This window comes from Ranitomeya variabilis, chromosome 7 (assembly GCF_051348905.1).
Source record: "Ranitomeya variabilis isolate aRanVar5 chromosome 7, aRanVar5.hap1, whole genome shotgun sequence".
Classification (NCBI taxonomy): domain Eukaryota; kingdom Metazoa; phylum Chordata; class Amphibia; order Anura; family Dendrobatidae; genus Ranitomeya; species Ranitomeya variabilis.
The window spans coordinates 155,211,049-155,228,215 of NC_135238.1; the positions used below are offsets into that span (position 1 = coordinate 155,211,049).

At 41.0% G+C, this 17,167-nt stretch overlaps 1 protein-coding gene across 2 annotated transcripts in view; it reads left to right on the forward strand.

The window, feature by feature from the left end:
• Positions 1-17,167, forward strand: part of VPS8 (VPS8 subunit of CORVET complex) — a 245,713-nt gene that overhangs the window by 145,203 nt on the left and 83,343 nt on the right. For both annotated transcript variants that reach the window (XR_013217732.1, XM_077272120.1), the window contains exons 30-33: positions 1,853-1,909; positions 5,225-5,307; positions 8,276-8,360; positions 10,140-10,238. Coding sequence is in view for 1 of the 2 variants with exons in the window: in XM_077272120.1 (XP_077128235.1) it covers positions 1,853-1,909; positions 5,225-5,307; positions 8,276-8,360; positions 10,140-10,238 (324 nt within the window). In the remaining variant the exon portion in view is untranslated. The remainder of the gene's footprint in view (positions 1-1,852; positions 1,910-5,224; positions 5,308-8,275; positions 8,361-10,139; positions 10,239-17,167) is intronic.

Genomic DNA, 17,167 nt, shown 5'->3' on the forward strand with positions numbered 1-17,167 from the left:
TATACTGGTGGACTATGTTTGTGCGGAGGGGGGAACAAAAGGGGTGGTGTCTAATATCTATAAGGATTTATTATATACCTTCTTAAATAATTATCCAACTAAAGCAAAAGGAAAATGGAAGGAGGAGTTTGGAAGGATAGAAGAGGACAAATTGGGTGGTGATTATGGAATATATGCCACAACTGTCGTTGAGTAAGCCGGGCAGACTCTCGCAGATATGTACTTCATAGAGTATATAGGATTCCAGAATGGCTGTATAGAGCGGGTTTGGGACAGACTTCAGTGTCCTCGGTGCCAGGGTGAAGAGGCAGGGATCCTCCATATGCTATGGCAGTGTCCAAGGCTGAACCAGTATTGGATGACAGTGGTTGGTGCCATTGAGGGAGCGTATAGCTGTAGGATTGAGAGGGATCCTGTGGTGTGTATTTTGAAATATGTGGAGGATATATATATATATATATATATATATATATATATATATATATATATATATATATATATATATATATATATATATATATATATATGTGTTGCGCAGAAGCTAATCACCAGATACTGGATAAATAATGAACCGCCGGTGTGAGAGAATTTCTTAGACAGTCTGATTCTATTGTGAACAGAGAAGAGTATTTATGCTAAAAGAAAAGGGGAAAAACATTTGAGACATTGTGGACACCATGGGTGGAGAGAAGATGATCCCGACTCAAGGTTATACTATCAATCACTTGCTGTTCATGTGTGTAATGGGAGGGGAGGGAAAGTTTACTGTGAAATTTGTGACCCTGCTAAATTTGGCAATAATGAGATTGTCTGTTTATTTAAATGTTGTTAATAAAAAATTATCTGATTTAAAAAAAAAAAAAAAAGAAAGTTTATTTTAAAGTGGATGTATCATCAAAAGAATTTCTATTGTTTAAATCAAATGTCTATTGTAAATGCATTTACCACCCCATGTCACTATATTGACCTGCAAAGCACATGGGAATCCTGATAAATATTGTATGTCTTTTATATGGATTCTGGTGATTGATTTTTGTGGAGTAGAGGAGGGACGAGAATTGCTGTTAAAGGGAATCTGTCACCCCTGGATGATTTTGAGCTATTGCTATGGGCATACAGTAATAGAATGGTAAACCAGTCTTACCTGTATGCCTCATAACTGTGGTGTAGATGTTGATAAAAGCAGTGTACAATGTTATATTAATGATCTCTTCCAGGCTCCGCGGCGTGTGATGCCTGGAAGAAATCCTTGCCTCCTCTCCATTATAATGGCACCCTTCTCCCAATCTTGTCACACTGACCTGTGATGTGCAGTTGCGGGGCTGTAATCCCGCGCATGTGCCGTTCACACTCGCGGTTAAGGGAAACTTCTATGGGCAGAGTCTTCATCGATCTTCTGCGCAGGCGCTGGTGAGTTTGTTATTGTTCAGTGGCTCGCTTGTGCAGAAGACCGGTGAAGACTCTGCCCATAGAAGTTTCACATAACCGCACGAGTGGACGGCGTATGCACGGGATTACAGCACAGCCACTGCACGTCACAGGTCAGTGCGACGTGTATGGGAGGGGGTGCCATTATAATGAGGACAGGAGGCAGGGAATTCTTCCAGGCACCGCACACCCTGGAGCCTGGAATAAATCATTAACCTAATACATTATAACTGCATTTCTCAAGATCTACACCGCAGCTGTGAGGCATACAGGTAAGGCTGGTTTACCATTCTATTACCTGTATGCCCATAGTAATGACTCAATATCTCCAGGGGGTGACAGATTCCCTTTAACCGGATCTGCTATTGTATTCATGTGTTGAGCAATATGTAATTATGGCAATTAATGCAGCTCTTTTTAATAGGTTCTGGAGTTTCTGTGCAGTCCAGATGATGATTCTAGACACTCAGAAAGACAGCAGGTACGGCCACTTGTATACAGGCCCCACAGTGATATTTGTTTGTGGCATTTATAATAAGCATTTCAGTCAGTGCTTAAAGTGAACCTGTTATGTGATCCAAGCTGCTCAGCCACAAGCAGCACGCATCAGGCACGGCTGTATCATCTCAGCCAGGAATGTTGGCCTCAAAGGCCATAGTGTTACAGAGAACATACCCTAAAAGCCACCGAGGACCAAGCCTGCATGTCCACGAATTGTCCAGGCTGGTCCCCAGCTGCAGCTCTCCGCCTGCTGCCCCGGATTGACAGGTCTCACATACATGCATGGATTGGATCCAATCGGATAAAACATGTCAGATGGGCGGAGCTGCTGGAGTCATCCGATTCTTCTATAATGATGATAATGGCTTTTTTGTTTTTTTAAATCACAATGCATTTCAGCTCTGTCCTGGCATCTTATCAAGTAAAAAAATACAAATGTAGACAGAGTCCTGTCAATCTAGGGCAGTGGGTGGCTTTTAAATTCTGGTTTTCTCTGAAATGTCGCATCGTTTCATAGTCAGACATACCTGGCTGAGATCATATGGCCAGTGCCTGCTACATGCTGCGTGTGAATGGAGATGACCTTTAAAATCTTGACTTTATTAATTTTGAAAAGCGTAACAGTGTGGCATGATATAAAGTCGAGACACATATCTCTCCTACCCATTTTGAGCTGGAGCACAGGGCTCTTAATCAAGGATTTAGGCAAATTCATCAGGTCTCATCTGAAATGTTGCACTCTGCCTCTTATATTAGAGCTGATTATGTGGAAACTGGAAATACCTCTCCTAACGGAATGCCTAAAAATGGAGAATGGGAAGGAAGCATGCCCTCAAGTCCATGTTCTCCTCTCCGTCATCAGTAATTTGTCATGTAAAATGTATTTCTCAGGAACGGCCAATGGTTTTATCAGAAGACTCTCTTGCTCCTACTAATTGATAGGTTTGCACTGCTACCTATAGATGGGTTGGAGACATTTCGATTTATATAAAACAATGTTGGATGTTAATAAATTTTCCTGAAATATTACAGTTCGCTGCCATTTTCTAAATGTGGACAATGCAGCCTCTGATATAACTGAGCAGTGTTTTCCAAACCATCATTTGCATTCCTTGTATGAACCGGATATTGCTTTTCGATTACAGGACACTGGGCTGAAGAAGTAATAATGGCAGTATTAGTACAGTGGTTGGTTTTATTACAAAAAATCCTGATTTCTATCCAGCGCAGTCACTGCTTCATTGCTGAATATTTTCCAGGAATCTGAGCTCAGCCGTCTCACTCTTTCTATTAATGCCAATAGATTGTTGGGCAAAAATAAGACGAGGAGAGAGAGTAACGCCAGATCTTATTATTCGACAGGCTGAAAAAGGAGGTCAGTGATTGTACGGGATAGTGAAATCTATAAACAAAATGTGGCATTACTGTCGGACTGAGACATACATTCATCTATCATCCAATCTTTTAGCAGAATTCAAAGAATAACTTCAAGCATGTATATCTGCGGTAGTCTCTATGGGTGTACTATAGAGGACCTGACACCAGGGTAAGAGTCCAGTATGTGCTCTTATTCCTGATGCTCCCCTGAGGATTTCATTTTTCTTATTTATTTAAATCTGCCATATAAAAATATTGGATAATCTTTTTAAAAGCAATATCCCAAATCTATACAGTAATTGTGTGTAAAAAGCAGCACTGGAGGCAGTGGTGCGCTGTGTACCACCCAGATTTCCCTCCCTAGGTCAAGGTAATAATCTTCATCTGCTGGGGAAACAGCCAGAGGTTCTTACCTGGCTACAAACTAAGGGCATGTTAAATGTGGTTGCACACAATGTCTTTGTTGCAAATCCATTTTTTAAAAATTGTTTGCATACTCAAAGTATTTAATCATCATCAGAATATTATTTGCAATACCACGCATGTGGATAATGTAATCAGACGTGGCAAGCAATATTCAGCATGTACTGTAGGATGGGATACTGGCAGCTTAGACACCCACATTTGTTGGTATTTGTCAGACTCTGCAACGTCTATCAAAAGAGAGATTTCAGCAGTGTCTGCTTCTGGAGCTGGCAGCTACCACAACCGGTCCCATACGCTGCACATTTAGCCCTGTCACTTTGTAGAATCTAGGGTTAATCCCTACTGGTGCAGCAGTGTCTGCTCCTGGAGCTGGCAACTACCACAAGCAGTCCCATATGCTGCACATTTAGCCCTGTCACTTTGTAGAATCTAAGGTTAATCCCTACCGTTGCAGCAGTGTCTGCTCCTGGATCTGGCAACTACCACAACTGGTCCCATACGCTGCACGTTTAGCCCTGTCACTTTGTAGAATCTAGGGTTAATCCCTACTGGTGCAGCAGTGTCTGCTCCTGGATCTGGCAACTACCACAACTGGTCCCATATGCTGCACGTTTAGCCCCGTCACTTTGTAGAACCTAGGGTTAATCCTTACCGGTGCAGCAGTGTCTGCTCCTGGATCTGGCAACTACCACAACCAGTCCCATACGCTGCACGTTTAGCCCCGTCACTTTGTAGAACCTAGGGTTAATCCCTACTGGTGCAGCAGTGTCTGCTCCTGGATCTGGCAACTACCACAACCAGTCCCATACGCTGCACGTTTAGCCCTGTCACTTTGTAGAATCTAGGGTTAATCCCTACTGGTGCAGCAGTGTCTGCTCCTGGAGCTGGCAACTACCACAACCAGTCCCATACGCTGCACGTTTAGCCCTGTCACTTTGTAGAATCTAGGGTTAATCCCTACCGGTGCAGCAGTGTCTGCTTCTGGAGCTGGCAACTACCACAACCAGTCCCATACGCTACACAGTTAGCCCTGTCACTTTGTAGAAGCTATGGTTAATCCCTACCGGTGCAGCATCTGGATGCAGTCTGCATGTTCTCCTGTGCCTCATACTTTCTATGCTTGAGATGGGAGAATCAGACTCCCTTTGGCAGCAATGGCAGATGTTAGGGGTTATATTCTCTGCACTGTGCCACAGATGATTAGGGCATTATAAAAATCACAGCACATAAATACATAAAGGCTTACAAGGAGATATTACTCGGTAGCAGTGAACTGTCTGACCTCCTAATTAGTTGCCAGGAACCTTTGTAAGACCATGTACAGGAGGATATAGAAATTGATGTTCTATTCAGTAATAGTACCTCTGCCGATAAATTGCACTCTGTGAGTTCAGAAGGAATTGTAAATGCTTCCGGACTACCTAGGGCTTTCTGTCTAGTGATCTTGTACCGTGCAAACTTCCTTCTGTGATTTTGATGGCTTCTGTTTTAGGTTCTCCTGGAGCTGCTTCAGGCTGGAGGAATTGTTCAGTTTGAAGAGAACAGACTGATCCACCTGGCAGAAAGAGCACAGTTGTAAGATACCTTTTTTTTTTTCTACAGCTTTTTTTCAAGCAATTGCTGGCTGATATTATAATAATCATGAGCCATTTTTACTATTCAGGCTGGATTGACACATCTGACATTCACGAACCGAGTATGGACCGCTATAACCAAACCATGGTGTGGGTCTTCTGACCTAAACTCAACAGCCTTGTAAGCATATATGAAACTGTTGACTTTTCTGTCATGGGACCCTCGGACGGTCCAGGCAAAGCCGTCCATTCTCACAGCGTGAATGTCTGATGCATGAAACACCTAATCCACTCATACAGTTGAAGTATACCCTAATTTTCCCAATGACAGAAGCAGATATTAATATTTCAGGTCTGTGTATGATCATAAACATTGATGCTGATTTTTGATGATCTGGTTTAGATCTGGTGGGTCTACTAGAATTTTTGCTTAAATATGCAGTACAGACCAAAAGTTTGGACACACCTTCTTCTTATTTAAAGATTTTTCTGTATTTTCATGACTATGAAAATTGTACATTCACACTGAAGGCATCAAAACTATGAATTAACAAAAAAGTGTGAAACTGAAATTATGTCTTATATTCTAGGTTCTTCAAAGTAGCCACCTTTTGCTTTGATGACTGCTTTGCACACTCTTGGCATTCTCTTGATGAGCTTCAAGAGGTAGTCACCGGGAATGGTCTTCCAACAATCTTGAAGGAGTTCCCCAAGATGCTTAGCACTTGTTGGCCCTTTTGTCTTCACTCTGCGGTCCAGCTCACCCCAAACCATCTCGATTGGGTTCAGGTCTGGTGACTGTGGAGGCCAGGTCATCTGGCATAGCACCCCATCACTCCCCTTCTTCGTCAAATAGCCCTTACACAACCTGGAGGTGTGATTGGGGTCATTGTCCTGTTGAAAAATAAATGATGGTCCAACTAAACGCAAACCGGATGGAATAGCATGCCGCTGCAAGATGCTGTGGTAGCCATGCTGGTTCAGTATGCCTTCAATTTTGAATAAATCCCCAACAGTATCACCAGAAAAGCACCACCACACTATCACACCTTCTCCTCCATGCTTCACGGTGGGAACCAGGCATGTAGAGTCCATCCGTTCACCTTTTATGCGTCGCACAAAGACACGGTGGTTGGAACCAAAGATCTCAAATTTGGACTCATCAGACCAAAGCGCAGATTTCTACTGGTCTAATGTCCATTCCTTGTGTTCTTTAGCCCAAACAAGTCTCTTCTGCTTGTTGCCTGTCCTTAGCAGTGGTTTCCTAGCAGCTATTTTACCATGAAGGCCTGCTGCACAAAGTCTCCTCTTAACAGTTGTTGCAGAGATGTGTCTGCTGCTAGAACTGTGTGTGGCATTGACCTGGTCTCTAATCTGAGCTGCTGTTAACCTGCGATTTTTGAGGCTGGTGACTCAGATAAACTTATCCTCAGAAGCAGAGGTGACTCTTGGTCTTCCTTTCCTGGGGCGGTCCTCATGTGAGCCAGTTTCTTTGTAGTGCTTCATGGTTTTTGCCACTGCGCTTGGGGACACTTTCTTAAAGTAATGATGGCCACTTGTTTTTCTTTACTTAGCTGCTTTTTTCTTGCCATAATACAAATTCTAACAGTCTATTCAGTAGGACTATCAGCTGTGTATCCACCAGACTTCTGCACAACACAACTAATGGTCCCAACTAGTGATGAGCGAGTGTACTCGCTGCTCGGGTTTTCCTGAGCACGCTCTGGTGACCTCCGAGTATTTATTGCTTGGAGATATAGTTTTCATCACCTCAGTTGCATGATTTACGGCTTCCAGATGCGCTGAATACATGTGAGGAATGCCTGTTTGTTAAGGAATTCCCACATGTATTCAGCTTATCTGTAAGCCATAAACTATGCAACTGAGGCGATGCAAACTATATCTCTGAGCAATAGCAAATACTCGGAGGTCACCCAAGCGTGCTCAGGAAAACCCGAACAACGAGTATACTTTCTCATCATTAGTCCCAACCCCATTTATAAGGCAAGATATCCCACTTATTAAACCTGACAGGGCACACCTGTGAAGTGAAAACCATTCATGTTGATAACCTCTTGAAGCTCATCAAGAGAGTGCCAAAAGTGTGCAAAGCAGTCATCAAAGCAAAAGGTGGCTACTTTGAAGAACCTAAAATATAAGACATATTTTTAGTTGTTTCACAACTTTTGTTAAGTATATAATTCCACATGTGTTGATTCATAGTTTTGATGCCTTCAGTGTGAATGTACAACTTTCATAGTCATGAAAATACAGAAACATCTCTAAATGAGGTGTGTTCAAACTTTTGATCTGTACTGTATATTGTACAAAAAAAATAAATTGTAAAATTTAAAGAAGCAATCATCATATTACATAGCACTGTGTACTTACAATTGCTCATTTTGCCTTTCTACCCAGCTAATTCTTCGCTCTTCTCTGTTCTATGTAGAAACAGGAAGTCTCTTGTCCCAGAATTTATAATCCCTCTCTTGAACTCCTGGCCCAGCTGCTCCCTTCTCCACCCTACCAGGGACTTTTACAGGGACTCATGACTCATACAGGGAAAATTGACCTACTGTTTCTACTTGGAACTTACGAGGATTCAGCTAGTCCGTTTTTGATTATGTGATGTCATAAACCTAATGGAAAACAGAATAATTTATTGGGTAGAAAGGCAAAATGAGCAATTGTAAGTACAGTGCTGTCTAATATTATTGCAATATAGCAAGATGATACAAATTTTGATGGAGGTACTCCTTTAAAGCACTTGCTTTTTTGTACTTTTGTCAGCAAGAATAGTGCTGCATCTCAAGTCAATGGAATCTTTCACATTCTCCAATGGCTGTTTATAAAAAAAAAAAAAAAAAGATTCAGCATTTCCTGATGTAATCTATTTTTTAGATGAAGCATATATAACATATAAGCTGCATTTTATGTGATTAATAATTGTCTTTCTCTGTTTTGTCTAGTTACCAGATCTGTGAGTTTATGTATGAAAGAAAGCACCTATACGATAAAATCATAGAATGTTATTTGCAAGATCCCATGAGAAAGGTACTGTTATACTGTATGTGACTGAATATTTCCAGAGATTTTCTGCCTACCAAGAAGCTGAGTGAGAAGGCATGTTTTACACACATCACCTATTTCTACCTGCTGTTCAGAATATGGATGGATATTTCTTCCAATATTGAGCTTTAGTTAAACTTACATATTCCTGGGGTATTGTGGATTACAAAATATCTGTTGGCTTCTTCTAATAGAAGTTTTGATTTTTAGTACACAAATGTAAACACTACACAACATTGAAATTGCAGCATCAAAGAGGAAAGATCATGGGATTCTGGAAATCATGGGATGATAGACATGGTAATGATATGCAAATGATAAAAAAATGAAAACACCATTTTCAAAAGGTCTTAATTTATTCAGTATAGAGTATAATCGCAACATGCTGAAATATCCACATTTACACTCCCTAGCTGCTATGTATCAGTGATGTTATTAATGGTTGTCTGAGGAATGTTCTGCCATTCTGATTGCACTTGGGCATCATCAAGATCCGCTGCTGGCAGCTCCCTTTGCTGTTGCTGATTAATGACTTCCCGATGTACTTAATGGGAGACGAGTCTAGAGACCATGATAGGAATTTTACCCCATGCAGGCTGCTCACAGAAGCATGAGCAACATGCGTCCTGGTATTGTGACATTGATAATATATTAGAGAGCTGCATCTATAGAGAATACATTAGCAAAAAAGTGCAATAATAAGACCAATTATCTAATGAACTCCTAGGCAAACCACTGGAAATGTGGATTTCCTCGTTGGTCCATCTGTTCAGTGATAAATGGGACAATAACAACTGTATACCATAATAATAAGTAGCAGTTTATTAGGAAACTATAAGTTTAAAGAGATTGTCCTGTCATCTAATATTATCTATCCTTCAGATAGTTCATCGTTCTCAGATTGGTATCCTATCCCCTTGAATGAGTGCTGATGTGCAGTACTCGGGAGCAGCCACCATCCAACCTCTCCCGGAGCTAATAACGAGATCGCTGGGGTTGTCTGCCCCCCAATGATCAGATATTGATGACGTATCCTGTGGATAGGTCATTAATAGTGATGAGCGAATATACTCGTTACTCGAGATTTCCCGAGCACACTCTGGTGTCCTACGAGTATTTTTTAGTGCTCTGAGATTTAGTTTTTCTTGCCGCAGCTGAATGATTTACATCTGTTAGCCAGCATAAGTACATGTGGGGGTTGCCTGGTTGCTAGGGCATCCCCACATGTAATCAAGCTGGCTAACAGATGTAAATCATTCAGCTGCGGCAAGAAAAACTAAATCTCCGAGCACTAAAAAATACTCGGAGGACCCGAGCGTGCTCGGGAAGTCTCGAGTAACGAGTATATTCGCTCATCACTAGTCATTAATATTAGAGGCCTGGACAACCCCTTTATAGGTTAGCGCATCTTTCCTCACATCCTGTCAGTCTATACATAGTCTGCTGGTGGAGGAGCTTGTGACCAGACCAGTCCATCTGCCTCCTTCAATTGTAAAACGCCTCACATATGAAAGCTGCTGCATCACCTCACATGTTCCTTCGTTAGTGGCCATATTATGGACAGAAGAAGGTTGATCAGGCTGTGAGGAAAGCAGCAATAACAAGATAAAGTGGTCAACCTCTCCAAAGGATTCTCTTCCATAACATTGGCCATATACCTTAGATAAATGTTGGTGGAGCTGAGAACCAGCTTGGACAGTTTTTGTATACAGTTTTGTATCATTTTGCATTCATACTCATAAAAAAAAAATTTTTCTCTGCCAGCAAGAAGTTTTTAATTACATTCATAACATCTTGTCAATTCCTGGATACAGTCCTGAGGAGAAGCAATCAACATGGGATAAGGCAATGGGACATATGGCGGTAAGCCAATCTGGAAAAACATGTCTGTCCTTATGATCTAACTTTTACCTTATTCTATGAAAGCTCCCCCTTCCTTTCTTATGTTTGATTTTTGTTTTAACATTGTCGAACAAAGGAAACTGAATTTTCCTCAACTGAATATGAAACATCAGATTCCAAACCTCTTCTTGTTACGCCATCCTTCTTCTTGGTTCGTGTGGCTTTCTACGTCATCCACAGAAATATCGTCATCATCGCGCTCCTGTGCAGACGTACTTCTGTGCCCTGTCGAGGGCAGAGCAAAGTCCTGCAGTGCGCAGGCGCCAGGAGAGGTCAACAGAAGTACATCTGCACAGGAGCACTATGACGAGGAGACTTCTGTCAATGACACATCATCCAGACGAACCAAGAAAGAGGATGGCATCGCAAAAAGATGGGTGGCGCCAGACCAAGAAGAACGACACCTCTCGGATTGGACCGCCCCACAGGTGAGTATAGTAAGGTATTTTTCTTCTTACAGGTCGGGTTGGAGGCAGATATACAGCATTATAGAATGCTGTATATCAGCCCTCAAAGGCGGTGGCCGTATCTCATATCGGCCAAACCTGGTGACAGGTGCCCTTTAAGTAAATAAAAAAAAAAACCCCTATGTGTTTGGTATCTGCAAACTTGTAATGACCTGGAGAATCATAATAGCAGCTCAGTTTTAATATTTATTGAAAGAAAACAAAATTGTGGAATTGCACTTTTTTTTTTTGCAATTTAACCGCACTTTTAATTTTTTTCCTGTTTTTCAGTACACAAAATGATAAAACCAATGGTGTTGTTCAAAAGTACAAACAGTACTGCAAAAAAACAAGTCCTAACACGGCCATATTGACCAAAAAAACAAAAAAAGTTATAGGTTTGGGAAGGAGGGGAGCAAAAAACAAATGCAAAAACAAAAAATTGCGAGGTCGTGAAGGAGTTGCATTGAATGTTTTTAGTACAAAAACAAAAGGAATTTAATGATACCATTCTATCCAGTAACATCTATTTTTCATGGATTGACTAAAATTCAGAAATAAATATTCCCTCCACCATTGCGTCCCATTATAGCAGGGATGGGATCCCTTAATGAAGGACTGATCTCCTGGGGAGATGAATATCTTAGGTTATTAGTACAAATTACCCCTAGCTTTATAAAAGACTCAACAACTGTGTTAAGAATCACGAGTCACATAAAATGGGATAACGAAAGTGTTTTATTGCCTGTGATGTAACACATATTTGTACTCATGTATTCCTTATCACTTTGCTCTGAAAGCAGTAGACTATCATTTAAATAATTTCAGTATGTATAATGATGATTTCAATATTTATTGTGCTGGCACTAGATTACAAAAAAATATTCTTTATTAAAGAGAAATTAGGTAGACAGAGGTAGCCCCATTGTCGTCTAGGTTCTTACCTTCTCAAGCGATTTTATTTGTTTCCTGGTGGGAAAAATTTCACATTTCCTCTGACATTAACCCTTTCTATGATCAGTTGATGTGGTGTCACCGCTATGTTGACGACATCGTTATATGGAAAGAAGACATGGCAGTCATACCAAATTTCACTAAATGCTTAAATGTGAATTATGTAAATCTGAAGTTCACTGCTTTGTATTCCAAAGGAGCTATACAGTTTTTAGACTTTGCATTGTCAGGTATGTGGATTTGGGAGTGGTTCGCACAGCTACATTTAGAAAACCAGTCAGCGTCAATACTTTGTTGCGATCAGACAGCTGCCACGCAGATCACACAGTAAGGGTACTGTCACACTATACGATTTACCAACGATCACGACCTGCGATACGACCTGGCCGTGATCGTTGGTAAGTGGTTGTGTGGTCGCTGGAGAGCTGTCACACAGTCAGCTCTCCAGCGACCAACGATGCCGAGGGCCCCGGGTAACCAGGGTAAACATCGGGTTGCTAAGCGCAGGGCCGCGCTTAGTAACCCGATGTTTACCGTGGTTACAAGCGTAAAAGTAAAAAAAAACAAACACTACATACTCACATTCCGGTGTCTGTCCCCCGGCGTTCTGCTTCTCCGCACTGTGTCTGCGCCAGCCGGAAAGCACAGCGGTGACGTCACCGCTGTGCTCGCTTTCCGGCTGGCCGGCGCTCACAGTGCAGAGAAGCAGAACGCCGGGGGACAGACACCGGAATGTGAGTATGTACTGTTTTTTTTTTTTTTTACTTTTACGATTGTAACCACGGTAAACATCGGGTTACTAAGCGCGGCCCTGCGCTTAGTAACCCGATGTTTACCCTGGTTACAAGCGAACGCATCGCTGGATTGCTGTCACACACAACGATCCAGCGATGTCAGCGGGTGATCCAGCGACGAAAGAAAGTTCCAAACGATCTGCTACGACGTACGATTCTCAGCAGGATCCCTGATCGCTGCTGCGTGTCAGACACTGCGATATCGTATGGATATCGCTGGAACGTCACGGATCGTACGGTCGTAGCGACAAAAGTGCCACTGTGTGACAGTACCCTAAGGGCAATCACACATGAGCAAATTTGTTTTGCTCTCAAACATTGACCAAGGGAAATACTTTTGAAAAGGAAATCACACTCATTAAAACTAGACTAAAAGATAGAGGGTATAAGAATTGTGAAATTGTTCCATCGTCTAAAAGTTTTTAAAAAAATGAATAGAGAAAATATTTTAGGAAAGACGAAAAAAACAACTCATTACCTACTTTTAGTTCCACCTTATAATGCTAATTTCAAAGGCAGTAAGAAAATATTTTTGATATATGTTCCTATTCTATATCAGGGCGGAAAATTAAATGGCATTCTAGAAAAAAGATACAGGGCAGTCGCTAAAAGAGGAAAAGCAGTGGGAAATATGCATTCCCCTAGTTTATATATCGGAAAAACTGCAAATAAGATGTGGTTGACACAAAAAGGATTTTTTAAGTGCAGTAAAAACTGTAGCATAAATCACTATGGCAGAAAGAAAAAATCCATAATACTGCCTAGTAATAAAGAACATCTTGGATAAATTTATAAATTGTGACACCCATCATTTTCTAATACTGTGTATAATGCATTATATGCAAATTACAGTACTTTGGGTGCACTGGTAGAAAAATGAAGAAAAAAAGACGGAACACATTTATAACATCAAAAAAGGCTAGAACACTCCTTCTGGAGTGACTAAACACTATAGAGGTTCAGTATAGAAGGACTTACATGCTATGCTGTTGAACGAGTAATATGTCCCATAAGAGGTGGAGACTGGAAGAAAAACATGTTTTTCAGAGAAATGTTCTGGATCCTTAAAGTGAATACCAAATGACCCATTGGCTTGATTTTTTGTAATGACACAATGTATTTGTATTGATAATATATAATTGATGGAGGATACTTGTTTATAATGTATATTGATATATACAGTATAATATGAATTGTTATTTACGTTCTGATTGGTTTGCAATGGTGTGCTGATGACTCTGGGGTGTCTAACACCTTCCGATGTATTGATGCACTATCAGAAAATTCTTAATGGATACTGAATAATGAAATATTTTAAAGTGATCGTACATGCTTTTTCCTACACCGCTTATTTTTCTCTAGATCCAGAGCAGCCAACATGATCCAGCACAGCTCTGGTTGTCACTTGTCAGTGCTGTAGAGTTTTATAAAAACAAAAAAAGCACTAGTCTGATGCAGCTAATCCCTTCTAGCAATACATAAATATAATTTATTATTATAGATTCCGTTTTAGTTTTGGCAATTTAAAATAATATAACTATTCTGCCACATTATTGCTATTTAATAGTCCACTGTCAATAGCAGTTGGCTGTAATGTACTTGGAAAAAATAGAATGAAGAGGGCACCACCTTATCAAAAGGGCATGAACCTATAGCAAGCCAAACAAATAGCATGAAAATAAAGGAAAGAAGCATGCCAAAAGAAGGGATCACCAATATAGTAACATGAGTGTATTAATGACATTTAAAAACAAAAAATTGCTAAATTCATAAATCACAACATGCTTATAAGAGACCATGTCTAACCTCCTTTGCCTTTGAGTCAAGTAATATTATCCTCGAATTGTAAACTTGCATCAAATGGACAAATATGCACATGTAGTTCAATATGCCAAAATATGCAATCATCATATCAAATGTCTCTCCCGTAATAACAAGCAACAACAATACGGTATTTGTTGGTAAGCATAAGTGTATATTTCCAGCACAATGCACCAAACCCTGACATTCTAAACTGCACTGGTATGCAATAAGGCTAAAAAAAATGCAAATAATGCTCGATGCAAAATATAATTAAAAAAGGCCGATTACTATCCAATAAGGTAGGAAAAATTATTAAACACACAGGCGTATACTAATAATGCATGCGCCCGAGGCTCTGGCAATACGTATAAGGTCCTCCTCGGATATTAAGGGTATAAATATTGCGGGTCGTGTGGATACCATTGGTCTTTATGCTGATGACATGATAATATTTATGGATAAAGTAGAGGACATGTTGCCACGAGTAATAGCAACCATAGATAAATTTAGTAAATTCTCCGGTCTCTATATAAATTGGGATAAATCTACTCTGTTGCCTCTTTCTCATACCCCAACGCCCCATCTTGAAACTCTCTCGTCATTACCCATCGTCTCTAATTTTAAATATTTAGGTATCCATATGTCTCAGCATAGTCGACTTGACCTACAACTTAATATCTACCCATTATTGGATTTGGTCAAATCTAAATTTACAATTTGGAACAAACTCCCACTTTCGGTTGCTGGCCGTATTAATTTAATTAAAATGATATTGCTCCCCAAACTTAGCTACTGCTTTCAACACAGCGCTATGCCAATACCTAAGTCTTTCTTTGCGAATTTAAACTCCCTAATCACGTCCTTTATATGGGGGAAGACCAGGCCCAAACTTAAGCTGTCTGCTTTGCAGAGACCAAAACAGGCGGGTGGGGCGGCTTTGCCAGATTTCTATTTGTACTACCTTGCAGGACAGGCTAAGGCAATAAATACATGGATGCCCAATAATTCTCTACCTAACTCTGAGAATCATCTGCTCCACTCTGCCAGGATTGATTGTCCACTGGGGTTTTTGGAGTTGGAGAAAGTTAGTGCTTCTCGTTTGCTGCCTTTACTCCGGTTGGCAAGATTAATATGGAGGCAAATTAAAAAAGTCATTAGATTTGTAGATCTAGTAGCTGAAATGCCACTGTGGAATAATGGTTATTTCCCGGAGCTGCTGAACCATCCATCTAACGATTTTTGGGTTTCGTGTGGTGTTCTTTCGATAAGTGACATATGTGAACAATTACAAAATACTTATAATATCCCGAGATCTCAATTTTTCCATTATTTACAATTCAGGTCAGCTTTCCAATCACACATGCGGAATATGGGTAAAAATCGGGCTATTTCATCTTTGCCTTTGATGGGCATCCTCAACTCACAGGGTCCTCAAGGACTCATATCCTTTTTGTATACATATTTGTTGTCTCAAGGAATTGGGTCTGCTATAGATTCTATCAAGGGAAAGTGGGAGGGTCTTCTGTTGTGAATTCCGTTCTTGGGCTCCCTCCGGTGGTTGTAAATGGCACTTTTGTGAATTCTGCCCTTGGGCTCCCTCCGGTGGTTTTAAGTGGAACTGCTGCTCCTTGGATTTAGCTTAGCAGCTGCTTCCACTGATCGTCTCTCCTGCTCTGCTATTTAGCCTGGCTCTGATCTTCAGCCAGTGCCAGCTGTCAATATTTCTTGGTTGGATTCAGATCTCTCCTTGGATTTCCTTGATAGTCGGTCCTGTTCAGCAAAGATAAGTCCTTGCATGTTCATTTGTTGTCCTCTTGCTGTGGACTTAATCATTCAGCTCATTTTATGTTTGCTCTAGTCCAGTTTGTCAGTATTCTATATTCAGTTAAGCTGGAAGCTCTGGGGAAGCAGATTTGCCCTCCACACCGTTAGTCAGGTGTGGAGATTTTTTGTAAACTGTGATGGATTTTTCTAGCTTTTAATACTGACCGCACAGTATCCTTTCCTATTCTGTCAATCTAGTTAGAAGTGGCCTCCTTTGCTAAATCCTGTTTTCATTCTGTGTATGTCATTTCCCTCTCCACTCACAGTCCATATTTGTGGGGGGCTGTCTGTCCTTTGGGAGCTTTCTGAGGCAAGATGGCTTTCCTGTTTCCATCTTTAGGGGTAGCTAGTTCTCCGGCTGTGATGAGATGTCTAGGGAGTGACAGGAACATTCCACGGCTACTTCTAGTGTTGTGTTAGGTTCAGGAACTGCGGTCAGTAAAGATACCATCTCCTCAGAGCTCGTCCCATGTTGCTCCTTAACCACCAGGTCATAACAGTACAGCAGGCCAACAATGTATTGAATGCATCTCAAAAGAGGGAAAAAAAAAGTTCTGAGCCATTTTTTTTTCTCTGCAGCCTGTTTTGTCTTTTTTTTTCCCCTTAATCTCTGGGTGGTTCAGGATTTTGGCGCTGACATGGATGTTCAGGGTTTGTTTTCTCGTGTGGATCAACTTGCTGCAAGGGTAGAGTATCCAAGATTATGTTGTTCAGACTCCGGTTTTGGAGCCTAGAATTCCTACTCCTGATTTGTTTTTTGGGGATAGATCTAAGTTCTTGAACTTTAAAAATAACTGCAGATTGTTTTTTGCTTTGAGACCCCGTTCCTCTGGTGACCCCATTCAGCAGGTGAAAATTGTCATCTCTCTGCTGCGTGGAGACCCTCAGGATTGGGCATTCTCCCTTGAGTCAGGGGATCCGGCATTACTTAATGTAGACGCATTTTTTCAAGCGCTCGGATTACTGTATGATGAACCTAATTCTGTGGATCAGGCAGAAAAAACCTTGTTGGCCCTGTGTCAGGGTCAGGAAGCGGCAGAAGTATACTGCCAGAAATTTAGAAAATGGT